The sequence below is a fragment of the Argentina silus genome, assembly GCF_951799395.1.
Source record: "Argentina silus genome assembly, chromosome: 7".
NCBI lineage: Eukaryota > Metazoa > Chordata > Actinopteri > Argentiniformes > Argentinidae > Argentina > Argentina silus.
In genome coordinates, this window is record NC_139661.1 from 1209283 (window position 1) to 1228048 (window position 18766).

At 40.9% G+C, this 18766-nt stretch overlaps 1 protein-coding gene across 1 annotated transcript; it reads right to left on the reverse strand.

Moving 5' to 3' along the window:
- Positions 1–415: 415 nt before the first annotated feature.
- Positions 416–8515, reverse strand: tmem175 (transmembrane protein 175). The gene is made up of 8 exons (XM_083673613.1): positions 8419–8515; positions 8264–8315; positions 4908–4943; positions 4522–4605; positions 2469–2633; positions 2186–2264; positions 1969–2104; positions 416–1106 (listed from the first exon to the last, which is right to left on the reverse strand). Exons 1-8 carry the CDS (start codon positions 8460–8462, stop codon positions 425–427), a joined length of 1278 nt encoding a protein of 425 aa, XP_083529739.1. The 5' UTR covers positions 8463–8515; the 3' UTR covers positions 416–424.
- Positions 8516–18766: the final 10251 nt, after the last annotated feature.

The following is an 18766-nucleotide window of genomic DNA, read 5'->3' on the forward strand; positions in this document are numbered from 1 at the left end:
TTTTTCATTATTACTATTATTATAGTTAATTTAAGAATAATACTAGTTCAGTATTAGCATGCTTTAAAAACTAGCATTTGAAAAATAAAAGGGATCGCCTTTGGATGTCCATATTGCACATAATGGTTGTATTTTCAAAACTTGTCTAGTGTCTTTTCCCAACCAAACACCTAGCACAATTGGGGCCAATTCTATTTCAATTAATTTGAAACGCAAGAATTTTACTGAACCTTTGAAATTAAAATCTCTAATGTAAATGCGATATTTCATTTCAAACTGAATGTACAACTCAATTCCCTTCCTTGAATTAATTCAAATTGAATTGACTCAACAAAAAAAAAAACTTTTGAGACAATGCCTTATTGCACTCTACCTTGAAGTCTCCTTACTTGGCTAAATGTGCTTTCTCAGTTCAGAGGGTGGGCTAAGTGACCAGTGCATTGAAGGGCATCCTCGCCTCTTCCTCCTCCTCCTCCTCCTCCTCCAGTACGCTCCTCTGGTCAGGCCGTTCTGGACAGAAGACAAGCCGTAGCAACGCTAGCCCGCCCCTCACCAACAATCTCAACAGCAAAAAGGCAAAAGGCACTGTAATCTCCATCAGGTGAAAAATGGGCGAACTAAATTTACTCAAAATACACGTAAGAAAAAATGCCCCCAGTGCCACACACGGATACAGAGCTAGCTTGGCAAACATAAACGCGTGCTCGGGTCCGCCGTAGCGCACATACGGGTGCAACGTCTCGCATTCGTTAAACAGCGCCGCCACCCAGATAGCTAGCTGGAAGATGCCAGCGAAAAATAAAATCACGCAGCTAATCTGGATAGCTTCCAGTTCGTTTCGGGAGTTGCGAGGGAATTCATGAGTTAGCTGGTATGCTAGCGGCAAGCCTCCAATGAAAGCAAGGGAGAATGTGTTGAGCAGGCCCATGAAACGTGTAGTCTTGGTGACGTGGAGGAAGAGCGAGTGGTGGACGAACCACAGCAGACCCACGGTGGCGAAGGAGCCGAAGTAGGCCAGGTACTCAGGGCCGTAGTCCTGCAGGGCAGCGACCAGGCTCCCGCCGTACTGTTTCTGCACTATGGCTGGGTCAGGGACGTTGTCCTCACTAGAGAGACACAGAGGAGGGAGACATTACAGCAAGCATAAACGGTGTACCCAAGGTTTGTTGTTGTTGACTCCCACCTCAAATAATGTTGCTTTAATTTAAGGTGTTTAAAGGGATGTTCCACCTTTTTAAAAATGTTTCCTGGTTTGGCCCTGACCTACCTCAGAGAAACACTGCATAGCCCTACTTTTACCTTACTGTACAGTGCCTATAGAACGTCTCGGCCCCCTTTCAAAACGAGCTCAAATGTATAAATATCTTCGAGTCCATCTGCAATAATGATTTAGATTTTTTAAATACATATTTTGTATAAAAATGTTGGTCTTTCTAGGGTCCATCATGTGAATGGGAATCAGTTACATGCTGTGTTTTTCAGGTTGTAACTACAAACTGAGTTGTTGGGGAGGAACAAAACTGCTCATAAATGTCTTAAAAAGAGACACAGAATTCAATGGCTCAGAATTTCACCTTAGACATCTCCACCCTAGTAGCTCTACAAAACTGGTTGAAGTAACAGTGGCCGGAGGGAATTCCAGAATTATAAAAAATGTATTACAAAGCCATAATTCACATTCAGTGAAGAACGCTGTTTTGGTCCAAACAAAGTGCTTTCTAAAATCTGGTGTCGTAGTCAGACAATGGCCATTACAGGCAACAAAAAGTAGAACATTTTGAGTGTAGACTTTCTATAGGCACTGTATGTGTGACATTACAGGGTAGATTCTGCCACGGAAATCATTAGTGTGGAGTCACACACGTGCACTGACTGTCTCTCTATCTGCATTATCTATTGTGCACTCATCTATCTACAGTCTATCAATCTATCCAACCCACAGAGCAGATGCAAAAAGGGGACTCAGACCATATGTCTAAGATAAGGAGCGTGGCTACGATGGCGTACACCCCGTCACTGAAGGCCTCCACGCGTTCCTTGCTGAGTGGTTCATTGGGGTGATAGGTATAGAACAGCATGGAGTCTGGAGTCTCCTCCACCTGGCCTGAGGTAAGCACACAGGAACAGTCTGTTATCAAACAGTATGTTCAATGTTTTCATTTACATATTAAATGGTGCTGCTTACCGATAGCTTTGCTTCGACACCATTTAAGAGACTCTGAGATGTATGGCAGGAAGATGACTATGGCTAATATTACATAGGACTGAAAGACAAATAGAAAACATGTTGTACATGTGCATTTATGAAGACTATTTCCTAAAACTCCACATCCATAACTTGTTTTGCAAGCTGTTTTCTGACAGTATTTGAGTATACAGTATGCTTTAAAATATTTGTTGCTTAGAGAAGCTAGTTTTAGATTATTTCATTGCTGGCCTTGAAATACAGATGATATACTGTCACTTACCAGTTGGAAAGATATGAATGAGAAGATGCTGGCAAAGAAGCAAATGATGGGCACCCTCATGATGACCTTTAGGATATGATGTTTGTAAAAGGCCTGGTTCTCTGAGTTCTGGATCTGGTCATTCAGAAGGAATGGACGACTGAACCCATACACGACAATGACCGCCTGGGGAGGGAGACAGAGCAAGAGCGCAAATGGAATGTATTGTTAAGACAGAATATTATCCTATCCTGGAGTTACTTTATAACTACTTCTGTAATGTACATTACAGAGTGAAATTCCCACACTATTATATACAATCTCAAATGAGCAACTAATGAAGTTACAATTTTATCACTATATAATTGCAGTAATACGTACAATTATTTGGAACTACAGTTAGGTCCATGTATATTTGGACTCTGACACAATCTTTGTTATTTTAGCTGTTTACCAAAACATATTCAAATTACAGTTATATAATAGTATATATAATAATAATATGGTCTTAAAGTGCAGACTCTCAGCTTTAATTTGAGGGTATTCACATCCAAATTGGAGGAAGGGTTTAGGAATTACAGCTCTTTTATATGTAGCCCCCTCTTTTTCAAGGGACCAAAAGTAATTGGACAATTGACTCAAAAGCTGTTTCATGGACAGGTGTGGGCTATTCCTTTGTTATTTCTTCATCAATTAAGCAGGTAAAAGGTCTGAGTTGATTCCAAGTGTGGCATTTGCATTTGGAAGCTGTTGCTGTGAATGCACAACATGCGGTCAAAAGAGCTCTCAATGCAAGTGAAACAGGCCATCCGTAGGCTGCAAAAACAAAACAAATCCATCAGAGAGATAGCGGCGACATTAGGAGTGGCCAAATCAACAGTTTGGTACATTCAGAGAAAAAAAGAACGCACTGGTGAGCTCGGCAACACAAAAAGGCCTGGACGTCCACGGAAGACAACAGTGGTGGATGATCGCAGGAGCCTTCACATGATAAAGAAAAACCCAGCCAAGTGAAGATCATTCTCCAGGAGGTAGGCATATCATTATCCAAGTCTACCATAAAGAGAAGACTTCACAAGAGCAAATACAGAGGGTTCACCACAAGGTGCAAACCATTCATAAGCCTCAAGAATAGAAAGGCCAGATTAGACTTTGCCAAAAAACATCTAAAAAAGCCAGCCCTGTTCTGGAACAGCATTCTTTGGACAGATTAAACTAAGATCAACCTGTACCAGAATGAAGGGAAGAAAAAAGTATGGAGAAGGCTTGGAACTGCTCATGATCCGAAGCATACCACATCATCTATAAAACACGGTGGAGGCAGTGTGATGGCACTGGGTCACTAGTGTTTATTGATGATGTGACAGAAGACAGAAGCAGCCGGATGAATTCTGAAGTGTTTAGGGATATACTGTCTGCTCAGATTCAGCCAAATTCAGCAAAGTTGATTGGATGGCGCTTCACAGGACAGATGGACAATGACCCAAAACATACTGTGAAAGCAACCCAGAAGTTTTTTAAGGCAAAGAAGTGGAATATTCTGCAATGGCCGAGTCAATCACCTGATCTCAACCTGAACGAGCATGCATTTCACTTGCTGAAGACAAAACTAAAGGCAGAAAGACCCACAAACAAACAACAACTGAAGACAGCTGCAGCAAAGGCCTGGCAAAGCATCACAAAGGAGGAAACCCAGCATTTGGTGATGTCCATGGGTTCCAGACTTCATCATCATTGCCTGCAAAGGATTCTCGACAAAGACATAAACATTTTATTTATGATTATGTTAATTTGTCCAATTACATTTGAGCCCCTGAAAATGGGGGACTGTGTATAAAAATGGTTGAAATTCCTAAACGTTTCCTACAATATTTTTGTTCAACCCCTTGAATTAAAGCTGAAAGTCTGCCCTTCAATTGCATCTTGTTTCATTTCAAATCCATTGTGGTGGCGTACAGAGCCAAAATTATGAAAATTGTGTCACTGTCCAAATATTTCCGGACCTAACTGTACATAGGTCTATATAAATGTGACAGATTTTCATTGCAGGCATACACCATGGAAATATGCTTACCTGAATGAGCCCTATCACTATGACACAAACACAGAAGAAGAGCATTCCCAGGATGTTCTCAGGGAAAGCTGCCATGAGAGAGAACTGCAGAGGAAGAAGCATGCACCACACTGAATTGAATTGAATTAAACAAGTTCACTCAACCATCAATATAGTTCTAAAATGTAACAAACTACAAAACACATGAGGATCATTTACATTTTTGGATCATTTACATTTTTTACGTAAAAACATAATATTGGCCACATAACACTAGCAAGATCGTACTGGTGCTAGTATACTTTTCAAACAAATCTCTGATGAAACATTTCCTACCAATCAGTCATATGTATCACAAAGTTCACATTCCCCTTTCACTGAGGGTGGTTCAAATGACTCATACTCACTGTGTATGGTAGAAAGGTTATCAACATCATACAGGCCTAAAATAGACAAGAAAGAGTAACTTGTTAATAGTAAACAAAAAAGGCCAATTGTACTGTCACCTAGCATACCTGCGCTTTAGACAGCTTCTGAACACGTTCCCCAAAAACAGTCAATTTACTGGTTTATGCTGCAGCTGTGAGTGAGTAAATCATGATTGCTCTGTCAAATTATGTATTTAGTTGATTCACATTACATATTTCTACCATTTAACTGTGCTTCTCTACATGCCATTGTTGTGATTGCCTCCAGACAGTGCGTCGGCTGCCACTGCAGATCGTACACATAGCACATTAGATTAAAAACAATCTCGGAACCCACCCAGTGAGGGTACATAGTTGTAACATTTCTAGCATTAGAAACTCCATGATGGTCAAATTCATTGTTATTTTAAGAATTCCGATAGCGAGGGTTGTCATTATTAATGTTTTCAGGATCAATAATCTTTCTAAGTGTGGTGGTTAACCTAGACATACATCATTGGGTTAACCACACATTTTCAAAAAGGAAAGTAAAGAGGGGAAATGTCAATAGCCTAATGCGTGAAGTATCCAATTTGTGAATTTTGTTCACAAAATACGGCAAAACATGGTATTTACTAAATGTTTTCACAAAGAACATTTTGCCATGAAATCATGAAGCTAATACATGACAGTGACACCATTGAACTGAACATTTTAAAATATGATAGCCAATGTGTACTGTTTATATTCCACAATAGCTTTCTCTCTCCTTAAACTGACATGTTTAAGCAAGGAATTAAACTGAGAGGGAGTGTGTGCTAGCCATTTGATGTTGTTGTAGAAAAAGAGTTTGGCCATGCGAACATTCGATTTTAAGCTGAGGAGAGAGGCCTACTCTCATCCATTCACAACATGAATCCCCTGCTCAATCAAACATATTTCTATCATATTTGGCCATTTGATTCAATATTTGGGTGAAATAAAAGTATAGGCCTACCAGCCAGTGATAACTGAAAGGTAGTCTATTGAGAGTTCATACTGCATCCTTACTGACTTGTCTGTCAAACAGCAGCAAACACTGTGTGGATCAGGTTGTCATTACAAACTGAGCAAAACTGCATTGCATGTGCTGGATTTGCACCAAACTTAATGCTTTGTAGTAAAACTAAATAAACACATTTACAGCCACTTTCCTTGCTGTATCACTTGAATTCATTGTTGCAAACACAATTATGGATATGAGAGAGATTATTTTCCATTACGGGATTATTTTTGGCCACTTGGTTATAGACCAATTTTGTAGAGTGATGTTTTTCCTCTCCACAATTCAACTTTGTAGATTTTTGTAAGTCTCCCCAGGCCTCAGGATTGCATTCCTGAGCAGTTTTGTTCCTCTCCATTTCCCCAGTTTGTAAATGACAACCTGATCCACACAGTGTGTAATTGATTCCTATGCAAATCAGAGACCCTATAAAAACAAAGATATTAATTCCAAAATTACATTAACTATTATCCTTGCATTAAGATGGACTCAATTCGACTTAGAGTGATTTGTTGATGACATTTTTGCATTTTAGCTAATTTTAAGAGTGTCATAGCAAAGGGTCTGAATACTTATGTACATGAGGTATTCATGTACATAAATGAATTTACTGAAATTTAAAAAAATGTGTTTTCGCTTTCTCATTCTGGGGTATTGTGTGTGGATTGATGGCAAATTCTTTTAATTTAATCCATTTTAAATTGAGTCTATAACACAACAAAATGTAGAAAAAGTGAAGGGGTCTGAATACTTTCCGAAGGCACTGTAAGTGTAAGGTTTTCAAATTTCTTTGCCTCATGAGGAGCGAGGATAATGAAAGTTAACAAAGGTAAGAAGTATACAGTAGTTCACTGTTCAACATATAAACTTGTCAACGACGGCAAAGCACGGTTACCGCGGCAGCAAAAGTGAGTCTACTGGCCTTTTTTGCACTTTTTTGGGGGCCATTACACCTCAGCAAAACAAACATCAGGAGGCATCTTTGAGCAATTATAATGGATTGCTGTACCTCAATGACACACGCAAGTCGTTAAATTTGTAAAATTATGTTGATAGCATAATATAATATATATAATATAATCAAAGTAAGTAATTTATTCTCACAGTAAACAGGCATTTATTCTTGCAGGAATCGTATTGCCTTCATCTCCTTTACCAACAAATTTAACCGATAGAAGGCAGATAAAATTACATGTATTGCAGAGGGGAACGATCATTTTTGGTTTTCGGGATTGGAACATTGCTGTTTTTGGTGGTTGGAATTCAGAAAGGGTACCCTGCAATGCGCCTACCCCTCTTGGCCAGGCAGCTGCACCATGGTTTCGGTTAATTCTCAGAAATTTGAGAGAGACCCAACCCTGGAGTCCTGTCAGATTCAAGCTGAATCAAAGCTCTCAAAACGTACTCCTAGCCTATTGCATGAAATGCGTTTCTAAAAGGCCCAATTATGTCCTGTTATATGCGTAGAATTGCAGGAAATGTGTTTTGAACAAGGTGGTTAGGATTCAGTCACAATTCGAAGGGCCAGTTGTGGATTTGTCAAAGGTTTAGGTTTAAATATGGTTAGGCCTATTTAATGAGACTGTCACCAAAAAGATTGGCAGATCAACAACCCATTCATCATTAATATTGTTCCTCTCTCCCTCACCCATTATTTTTACAGCATCAAAGTACGCTATTGTTCTCAATCCAATCTCATTATGGGTCTATGACAATAGTTTTGACATGAGTTTTAAGGGTCATTATAAGCTGTTAAGAGAAAAAGCCAGATTGTCCCTACAATAGATGTGACTGTGGGGTACAGTAGGCTACACAATTGTAAGTCTGTATAAATGGTAACTTAAATTGTTTATTGTCGTTACAGTATGGTGTATTTTTTGCTGGATCTGTCCCAAATGTATAAGCGGGTGCCAGACAAAAACGTTTCATGACTCTGACCAGCCCCAATTTCCACACAAACCATCCCAGCTGGAGTTGAAGTTGGGGTAGGCCTGTCAAGGATAGGCACTGAACTTCCAGCTCTCCATCCCCACGTCTCCATCCCTATCTCTGCCTGTCCAAACTTTTGTCATTGTGTATTTTATGATCCTGCTGACAAAACATCATAAATACTAGGCCTACAACACTTTTCTCTTGTCTAGTTGATTGGTTGTGTCAACATAGCTGCGCTGTGTTCACAAAATAAATGGCTCATCACTGATCAGACAGTTGGTGCAGGAAGGGAGCTTGTGCAAGCCCCTTTGTTGAGAGTACAGTAAATACCAGCTGAAACAGGGCTGTAAAATTAAGCATTAGTGATTTATTTAGTACTTACTAAGTTCAGAAGTGCAAGGCAATCATCAATACGCTCAATGACCTGAAATAACCTGTGAAAACAGAGGAATGAGTAAGAAATTGTATGTGATGTGAACAAACGTGGTAATCAAGGATTGTGGGACAAAAGAAACGAATTGATTACAATGACCTCACCTGATATGTGCTGCCCATGCAACAGTGACTATCAAGAATGTCATTAGATACACTGCAATCTTTGTTGTGAGCAGAAGTTGCAAACTCTCTTTTAATTCCTGATAGGTAGAAAGATGTGATTATCATTGAGTGTTCATCTATAAATGTGCAATATGTTTTACATGTCATAATGAATCAATCAAACATTTACCTCATTATCATGAAACTTTGTATGTGCAACCGGTAATATCTGCAAATGAATAGGAAAACAAACAACATATTATGTTGACTCTACTGTAGGCCTACAGAGCTCTTGGCCGGTCTCCCCGTCTCCGCTATCAGACCTCTACAGCTCATCCAAACTACTGCCGCCCGTTTGGTGTTCAATCTCCCCAAATTCTCCCATGTCACCCCCCTCCTTCGGACCCTTCACTGGCTCCCGGTAGCAGCTTGCATCAAATTCAAGACCCTGGTGCTCGCCTACCAGGGGCAAAGGGAACAGCCCCTCCCTACTTGCAAGCAATGGTCAGCCCCCAAACACCTGCCCGATCACTCCGCGCTTCCACCTTGGCTGACCGCCTAGCACCGCCGCCTCTACGTGGATGCAGCAGTTGCGCTACTTGGTCACGGCTTTTCACTGTCCTGGCACACCGCTGGTGGAACGAGCTTCCCACTGCTGTCAGGACTGCAGAGTCACTACCTATGTTGCGCCGTAGACTGAAGACCCATCTCTTCAGGCTACATCTTGACTGTCCCTCCTAAAGAGCTCATCCCCACTACCCCCCTGTATAGTTTCTCTACTGTAAATACATTAAATAATAATAAATCTTCCTTCTTCTAGCATTGTGACTGCCAACGGCCCCTGGTCCTAGCATAGATTTGTTTTTCTTATGATGGCTGATGTATAGATGATTCATTCAGCTACTAGATTTAACCACAAATGTATGGGAGCACTCTCTTGCAGTATAAAGTAAATACTGTTGTATCAATCATAACAAACGTCATAATTATATGTCTTATTAAGGCTTAGGCTGCCATATAGACAGATAGGCCCAATGGTTATACGCGTATCGTTGTTCATATTAACACTTGCATGTAACAGATGTCCCTACCATAACAGTGGCTATGATGGAGATAAGCGCATCACTATACGCAAGTAGTCGATGAGAAGACTGCGTTCTGCTGTGTCCCTCCCTTTCCGATGGTGTGACACTCTCCATAAATGAAGATGCGTCGCTTCTTATCCCTTTCTTCTCCATCTCCTCGTCAACGTGATGCTCAATTATTTCATTGTCATCGTTTCCCCCCATGATAACGGACGTTTCAGGTTACAGAAAGGAGGGCGATGTAGCAAGCATTTAAGCACGGGACATTGGTTTGTTTGCAAACATGAATGACTGTTCCGTGGAGGAAACCGGAAGACAGTTGAGTGAAATCATCGCCTTGCGGAATACTATGCATAGTGCATGAATTGAGAAGCATAAGGATAAACTGCGATCTCGATACACACATTATGTACTTCCCATGTGGATAAGATGTAAGTCTGTGAATTTTTTGCAGTTAGGACTTTTACTTGAAGAGGAAGTGGGACACGTGATAAAGCCTCTTTCGGTTAATCCTGCATTGGCCCTGTATATGTATACAAATGTAATACTACTTTGTATTGAAATTAAATGCTTATTGTTTGGAAACAATATGAATAAAAGCATTGCTTTGTGTAGATATACAATCATTTCAATACAACGCTTTAGCATTAGAACCGTCAAATCTGCATTTCAAATTACGTCTGTGGATTTGTTTTTAGTTGCTTAAAGAATTTTGGAACTAACATTCCGCGTTTTGATATAGAAATGATCAGCAAATTAATCTCAGTTGGCTATCTCGAACATCTTGGCGGAAGCTGTAGACTGGAAAGGCTTCAGCAAAACGTGCTTTTGCGTTGTCTTGGTTCATAACACAGATTTTTATTTTTTACGCGTCTACGGTTTATACTCAGAGGGTGACTCAGAGAACACAGATCTGTCTTTTGACACAACAGGTGTAAAAGTCATGAACATTCCATTGTTGCCCGAGATCATTTTTGGTCGTTGTCGTTTGTAAAAAAAAAAAAAAGTATAAACACAGAACGACAGCTATGCAATAAATAGACGCCAAGTGAGGTTCTTGGGACGGCCCTAAAACCATAACCATTTATGTAAGCTAGCCATGCAACACGGTGTATCTACAAAAATAGTTGATCAACGAGGGCATTAATCTAGATGGCATTTTAGCCAATAATAATTCCCAGCATTGTTTGTCAGTTCAAAGCTTTATTCAGGACATATATATTAGTCCACAGTAAACTTTTCATCGGTAACAGTGTATAAGGCGAACTAATCACGGAAAATGTCTAAACTTACATTTTGAATGTGATGAAATAAAAGCAGGGAATTCCACTGGAGAATTGTAGAACTAAGTGCACCTTCTCAGACTGTCAGGTAACCATGACAACGGACAGGGTTGAGCAAAGATGTTCTAGTTCAGTGGTTCCCAAACCTTTAACAGTCATGTACCCCCTGAGACACTCAATGTAGAGCATCACCAAATGGCGGACCGCGGGCCGGATCCGGACCCAGTGACGGTTCTGTCCGGACCCGTGACGAATTTCAGATAAATGAATTACAATAAAAAAAATAAGTATTGTATGTTTTTTTCCGATGGTCGCAAGCTACCGACCGCAGGCACAGCTAATACAGTCATTACGGCAATAGCTTCCCTCAAATGAGCCAATCAAATGGATTGTTTTCCGATCGCACGGGAAAAGAAATGTGGTAGACTGAGATGTGGTAGTGAAGGAGACGACAGTATGGCTTGCTCGAAAGTAAGAAAAGTAGATACAGAAAACCGATCTTTTAAGGATGAATGGACGGAGAAATATATGTTCATTCTTCCTACAGCCAGTTCCAAACCCATGTGTCTCATATGTAATGACACCATGACAGTAATCAAAAGCGGCAATGTTAAACGGCATTACGAGACCAAACACCGCTCATTTGAGGAGATGTATCCTCAGCAGTCCGAGGTGAGGGCACACAAAATCACCGAACTAACAACTTCATTTACAGTCCAGCAACGTGCAAATGAATCCTCACTAAAGATCGCATGGATTTTGGGGCAACATAAAAAAAACATTTAGTGACGCGACAGTTGTGAAGGAGTGTTTGAACGCCGTTGCCGAAACGTTACTTGAGGATAACGTTAAACAAAAAGATTAAATGTGAGAATATAAAGCAAATCCCAATGTCAGCTACAACCACAACCAGAAAATCTGAAATATTAGCAGATGATGCACTGGCACAGCTTGATGCAGCTATTCAGAGTGCAGTATGCATATCTTTAGCCATTGATGAGTCTACAGATGTAACAGATAATGCCCAGCTTTTGGTGTATGTGCGATTTTTTCATAAAGAGAAGAAAGTGATGTGTGAGGACTTGCTGTGTGTGACACCACTTGAGACACACACAAGAGGAGAGGACATATATGAGGTGATGAAGGAGATGCTGAAAAAGAGGAAGATTGATCTGAAACAAGTGGTCTCAGTCACCACAGATGGCGCCCCTGCCATGGTAGGAAGAGAGAAGGGGGCTGTGTCACGGATTAAACAAGACAACCCTGATCTCATAGCTTACCACTGTATCATCCATCAGACTGTTCTGTGTGCCAGTCTGTCTGAAGAGATTGCTGAAGTAATGAATACAATGATGAAACTCATCAACTTTCTTAGGGCATCCTCATCCCATCAGCACGTCTGCTGAGAGAATTTCTGAAAGAAGTTGGGGCAAATGACCTACTACTGTACAATAATGTACGATGGCTGAGCAAAGGGAATGCATTGGGACGCTTCTGGTCCATTCAAAACGAAATAGCAGATTACTTACAGCAGCTCAAGAGTCAGAACGCAAGTTCTCAATGTTTTTGCAAGATGAGCACAAGATGGATATGGTTGCTTTTTTAGTTGACATCACAGCACACCTTAATGAGCTCAATTTAAAGATGCAGGGTCAGAACACTTTCAGTTTCTGATTTGATGACAGCTGTCCGCTCTTTCCAGAGGAAGCTGGACATTTTCAAAGCTGATATTCAAGGAGAGTGTGCACACTTCCCAAAAGTGCAGGAGCAGATTCGGGGTGAGCGAGACGTTTCTCCATATGTTGTCTTCATAGACAAGCTCATTAGAAACTTCAGTAAACGATTTGACAGCTTCTGCCTTGGGCAGCAGCTCCTCCTGCTAATCCAGAATCCATTTCTATCAGAGAAATCAGAGAATTTTCTAAGGAGGTGACACAGACCTACAGGTGGGCGCGTGCTGGATCTCTACAGCTAGAGCTCACTGATCTGCAAGCAAATGTTGTGCTAAAACAGCATTTTGAAGAAACTGACCCTGCTGCTTTCTGGCTTCAGACTGTGTCTGAGACTGTTTTCCCTGGTCTAACCAAAGTAGCACTACACACCTTGACCATGTTTGGATCGACTTACAGCTGTGAATCAGCTTTCTCGACGATGAACATCATTAAAAAAGTACTGTTCCAGGCTCACCAATGAGCACCTGCACATGTGCATGCGAATGGCACTAATTCCATTCCAGCCAAGATTCAATCTACTGGCAGGGCAGTCGCTGGCACATTTCTCTCACTAGGAAAGAGAGCTCTGTTTGCACTTTTTCTAAACGTGGCACATTTTATTCAGAAGAAATTATTTTGTTTTACCAGAAATCTAGGCCTTATTGTGCCTGTTTTATTTTACCAGAAATGTAGGACTTACATTCATTGTGCCAGGAAAGGAAGTTAAAACACTTTGCACTTTTTTCTTTAAGAGACACTTTTTATTTAAGTTTATTTTCTTCAGAAGAAATATGGTCCTGTTTGTTTTTTGTACTTGAAATATAGGCCTTAAGTTTATTATGCTGGGACTAATTTTATTTATGGTAAAGACAGCTATTTGTTATCCATTTGTTATCCATCCAAGTGCCAAACAAGTTCAATGTGTCTGTATATTAAAAGTATCCAATTTTGAAAATTGACAATTAAATATTGTTGAAATGATGTGGAAATGTACGTTGTTGATGTTATTTGATAGAAATAGAGGTAGGCTATGGACGCAAATTAGAGGTCTGGACCTTTGCTGGGAGGAAATTTTAGTAACTGGACCTCTTGCAGTTTTAATTGAATACCGCTGCTCTACATCCTACTGAGTATCCCAGCACCACAGACAGCTCACTACAATGTTTTTTGTTTGTAATTCTGCTGCATAAACAAAAAGTAAACACACACACACACACACATATATATATATGAATTATAAGTATATGAGACAGAATAACCAATAATTCCTGCTTTTTATTTGGATTTCAAACAGGTGATCAGCACCTAAACTCACGCACAACATAACACATAACACATAACAAGGTCAACAAAACTGGTCAGTAACAAACTGGACTATAGCCATAAACTGTACTGTACCTGCCAATTTTAACTGGGCTATATGGACTATAGTGGACTACAAAACTGTAAAATCTGTAAAAAATGAACACACATGCAATACAACCTGTATACCTGTATTGATAATTCTGTAAATATCCTAAATATCCAGAGACACATCCACTTTACTGTACATAGTACTATTATTTTACCCATAGTATACACACACATTGCACAGTTAGAAAAGGAGTTGGCAGCAGAGCATTTTGCTGCAAGTTGTACTTGTACATTGGGCAAAATAAACTTGAACTTGAACACATAATGCCTCACCTCACCACAGATGTGAGGGATGTGCTTGAATGGCCTCACATAACGCTGCAATGTGGGGTTGTATTGGAGACAGTTTCAGTCTTAGATCATTTTCCACACATAGTCTGTGCCTGTACTTTGTCTTCATGCTGGTGAGAGCTGAGAACCCAGTCTCACATAGGTAAATTGTTGCAAAGGGCATCAAAATATTAATGGCGCGATTTGCCAATTGAGGAGGCTCTGTGCGCAAGGCAATCCAGAAATCTGGCAGCGCCTTCTGATTGAACTCAATTTTCATTGCCCCGTTGGTGGATATCTCAAAGAGGCTTTCTCGCTCAGACATAGGTAGGTGGCATGAGTTGTTGGAAGAAAAGGGATAACGAATCCACTTATCTCTGTCGTCTGTTTCGGGGAAGTACCTGCGTAACTGTACAGCCAGCTCGCCGAGGTGTTTCCCTATGTCACATTTGACACTGTCCGCAAGCCTGAGTTTGTTTGCCCACACAAAATCGTGCTATGATGGGAACACTTGAGTGTCGTTCTTGTTGACAGTCAGACCAGAGTTCCAGCTTTTTAATCATGGCCTCAATCTTGTCCCGCACATTGAATATCGTCGCTGAGATGCCCTGCAGTCCGAGATTCAGTAAAAGATATTTAAAAATATCGTCGTCATGCAACTTGTCCGACAAATGAAAAGGGTGGTCAATGAAGCTCGTCTTTCAATTTAAAAAACCGTGCCAAAACTTTCCCCCTTGATAGCCACCGCACTTCAGTATGGAGTAACAGCGTTAAATGATCGCTGCCCAATTCGTTGCATAAGGCGGAAAAAAGGCGTGAGTTCAGGGGCCTTGCTTTAACAAAGTTACCATTTTCACCGTATTATTCAATACTTAAGTCAGGCTGACAGGCATTCCCTTGGCAGCAAGCGCTTCTCTGTGGATGCTGCAGTGTACCCAAGTGGCATTGGGGGCAACTGCTTGCACTCGAGTGACTACTCCGCTGTGTCTCCCCGTTATGGCTTTTGCACCATCTGTACAGATTCCAACACATTTGGTCCACATAAGTCTATGTGATGTTATAAAGCTGTCTAGTAGTCCAAAAATGTTCTGCTCGGTTGTCCTGGTTTCCAGCGGTTTGCAGAAGAGGATGTCTTCTTGAATAGACCCCCTATGAATATACCTGACGTATACCAATAGCTGAGCAAGCCCCGCTATATCAGTTGATTCGTCCAACTGTTAATGCATAGAATTCACTGGCTTGTATGCAAAGTAGTAGCTGTTTCAAAATGTCTGCTGACATGTCACTGATGCGTCGTGACAGTGTTGTCGGATGAAGGCATCTTCCGAGACGTCCGTTTGGCCTTTTCCCCAACATTTTCTCAGCCATGTCCATAGCAGCGGGGACAATGAGGTCCTCCACAATAGTGTGAGGCTTGCCTGACTTAGCCACTCTATAACTGACCATGTAAGACGCTTCTAGACCTGCCTTATTAATAGTATCTGTCGCGTTAGACATTTCTTGGTGTTAGAAAGTTGTCTCAATTGGCGCTCAAAAAACTCCTGTGGCTTGTTTTTCAAATGGTCATGTTTCGTTTATAAATGTCTGCGCAAGAGCGAAGGTTTCAAACCGTTATTAGACAGAACCTGGGCACATATGACACACTGATGCTGAGGGAAGTCCTTACTCCCAGTGTAAGTGAACCCCATAGTAATATAGTCTTCGTTATATTTGCGTCTCTTTGAGACTCCAACCTCCCTGTCAATTTGGTGTTTTCCTGAGGCAGGGGTCTGTAGCTCTTGGGCTGCTTCGTCATCACTGTCCATATTGGTGGCAGCTTGGCTAGCAGCACCAGTAGAGCTACAGCTAGCATCAGAATTGGTAGCAAGGGCTTCATTTGTAGTACGAGTACAATTTTCTGTTGCCACTCTGGGTGTGGGCTGAACTTTTTTTAGTCATTTATCCATCATCAACGGCAATTTTGTATTCCTTGGCGCGAGAGCATAAACACTGTTGTGATTGGTCAAGAGGTGTCTGCTCTCGTGCACTCATAGGCACAGGAAGATATTTGCGCTAAATTTAAGAATATAAATAAATATTCTATTTTTTATATTCTTAAATTTAGCTACAGCAGTTAAAGTCCATACATTATTTGTTACCGAGGGCATCAGCTGATGCAAGGTTACACAGTGTGTGTGTGTGTGTGTGTGTGTGTGTGTGTGTGTGTGTGTGTGCGTGTGCGCGCGCGCGTGCGAGAGAGACAGAGAGAGGGCATGAGACGAAGCGAGAGAATACTTCCATCACAATACATCTAATCAATGATTAGATGGGGCAAATATAACGAAAAGAGCAACTTAAATGTAGCCGATTCAAGGTTACAATTGTGGCTTTTGCATGGCAGCACCCCTCACTCAAGATGCCTTCCCATGCGCCTACATGCACTCAATCGCCAAAATAATATATATATGTACACTCTTTATTAGGTACACCTTGCTAGTACCGGGTTGGACCCCCTTATGCCTTCAGAACTGCCTTATTTCTTTGTGGCATAGATTCAACAAGGTGCTGGAAACATTCCTCAGAGATTTTAGTCCATATTGACATGATAGCATCACGCAGTTGTTTGCAGATTTGTCGGCTGCACATCCATGATGCGAATCTCCCATTCCACCACATCCCAAAGGTACTCTATTGGATTGAGATCTGGTGACTGTGGAGGCCATTCGTATTGCCCTCCGTAAGTATTGGAAAGAGGGTGCATTTTGTCTTATTTTAGCTCTATACTCCAACAGTTTCAATTTGAAATCAAACAATTGTATTGGAAAACATCATATAATGTCCAAATACAGCACTCATGTTTAGTATTTGGTCGACAATCCTTTGCATGCAATAACTGCATGCAAAGTCCTTTGACCCCACCAGGCGCTGGGTATATTCTCTGGTGATGCTCTACCAGGCCTGTACTGCAGCCATCTTCAGTTGTTGTCTGTTTTGAGGTGTTTTTGAAGTTCCCTCATCAGCCAATGGGATGCATGTTCAGTTGGATTTAAATCTGGAGATTGACTTGGCCACTCAGGAGATTGACTTGGCCATTCTACTTTTTGGCCCTGGAAAAACTTCCTAGTTGCTACGGCAGTATGTTTGGGGTCATTGTCTTGCTGTATGACGAAGCACCATCTAATGATATTGGAAGCATATGCTCCTACTTCAGCAGACAATATGATTCTGTACACTTCAGAATTCATTCTGCTGCTGCCGTCAGCAGTTACATCATCAATGAAGACAAGTGAGCCAGTTCCAGTGACAGCCATACACACCCAAGCCATAACACCCCCTCCACCATATTTCACAGATGAGGTGGTATGCTGTGAATTTTGGGCAGTTCCTTTTTTTCTCCACGTTACTCTTGCCATCACTCTGGTACATGTTAAAATTGGTCTCATCTGTCCGCAAGACCTTTTTCCAGAACTCTGCAGGCTCAGTTGGTAGAGCATGACGGTAACAACGCTTAGGTTGTGGGTTCGATTCCCACTGGGACCATATATACTGAAATGTATGCACTCACTGCAATGTAAGTCTTTTTACTTTTTAGCAAACTGTAATCTGGCCATCTGGTTTCTGTTGGTAACTAGTGGTGCCTCTGTAGTTCTGCTGGTGAAGTCTTCTGCGGATGGTAGTCTCTGACACTTTCACGCCTAACTCCTGGAGAGTGTTTCCTGATCTGTGGGACAGTCGTTTTGGTGTTTTTCTTAATTATGGTGAGCATTCTTCCACTGTAAAAGTCTTCCTTGGCCTACCAGCCTGTTTGCGATTTCTGAGCTCATCAGTGCTTTCTTTCTTTTTGAATGATTTTACAAACTTAACTGTGCTAAGTCTAAGTTTTGGGATATTTTTCTGATATTTCAGCCTCATAATGGCTTCTCTGACTGTCATTGACTTGTCTTTGGTCCTCACCAATAGCAGACTCCAAAGGCAATGCAAAGCCTAGAATCAATACTAAACATTGATAGCTCACTTATGCCAGCACAAATGATGTGAAAGAACACACCTGACTAACAAGAAACACCTGTCACCTGTCAAGTTCCAATACTTTTGGTGCCCTGAAATAGGGTGAGTATGTATAAAAAGGGTTGTAATTTCTAAATGGTGAAACAAATGTGAAAAAATAAACCTTGAATTAAAGTTGAGAATCTCTACTTTGATTTCAAATCCAAACTGTTGGAGTATAGAGCTAAAAGAAGACAAAACGCTTCCTCTTTCCAATACGTATGGAGGGCACTGTATGTTAATGATGATCTTTTCTTTAATTGACATATAGAAAATCTAATCAAGCAAGTTAGAATCAGACTCTGCTGTCTTTACAGGCCTTTATGCCTCTCTTACGAAAGTCGGAAACGGATAGTCCAAGCGACAATGTTACCTGTGATTGACTATGGCGATATTTTATGTACATTAAAATCTTTGGATGCTATAGATCACAGCGCACTCTGGTTTATAACCAGTGACAGATATACCATTCATCATTGTAATCTAAACCAGAATGTGGGTTGGGTTTCCCAGGCTAATCAAAGATCATGCCATTGTCTTACCTTTTATTTTTCTCTTT

Bases quoted from the DNA above. Each gene is read 5' to 3' on its own strand.
- tmem175 (XM_083673613.1), bottom strand. From the start codon at position 8,462: ATGACATTCTTGATAGTCACTGTTGCATGGGCAGCACATATCAG. The intron at 4,944-8,263 runs GTAAGTACTAAA...TGTCTATTTTAG, and splicing joins GCCTTGCACTTCTGAACTTA to GCCTGTATGATGTTGATAAC. The intron at 1,107-1,968 runs GTCTGAGTCCCC...GTGTCTCTCTAG, and splicing joins CTCCTTATCTTAGACATATG to TGAGGACAACGTCCCTGACC.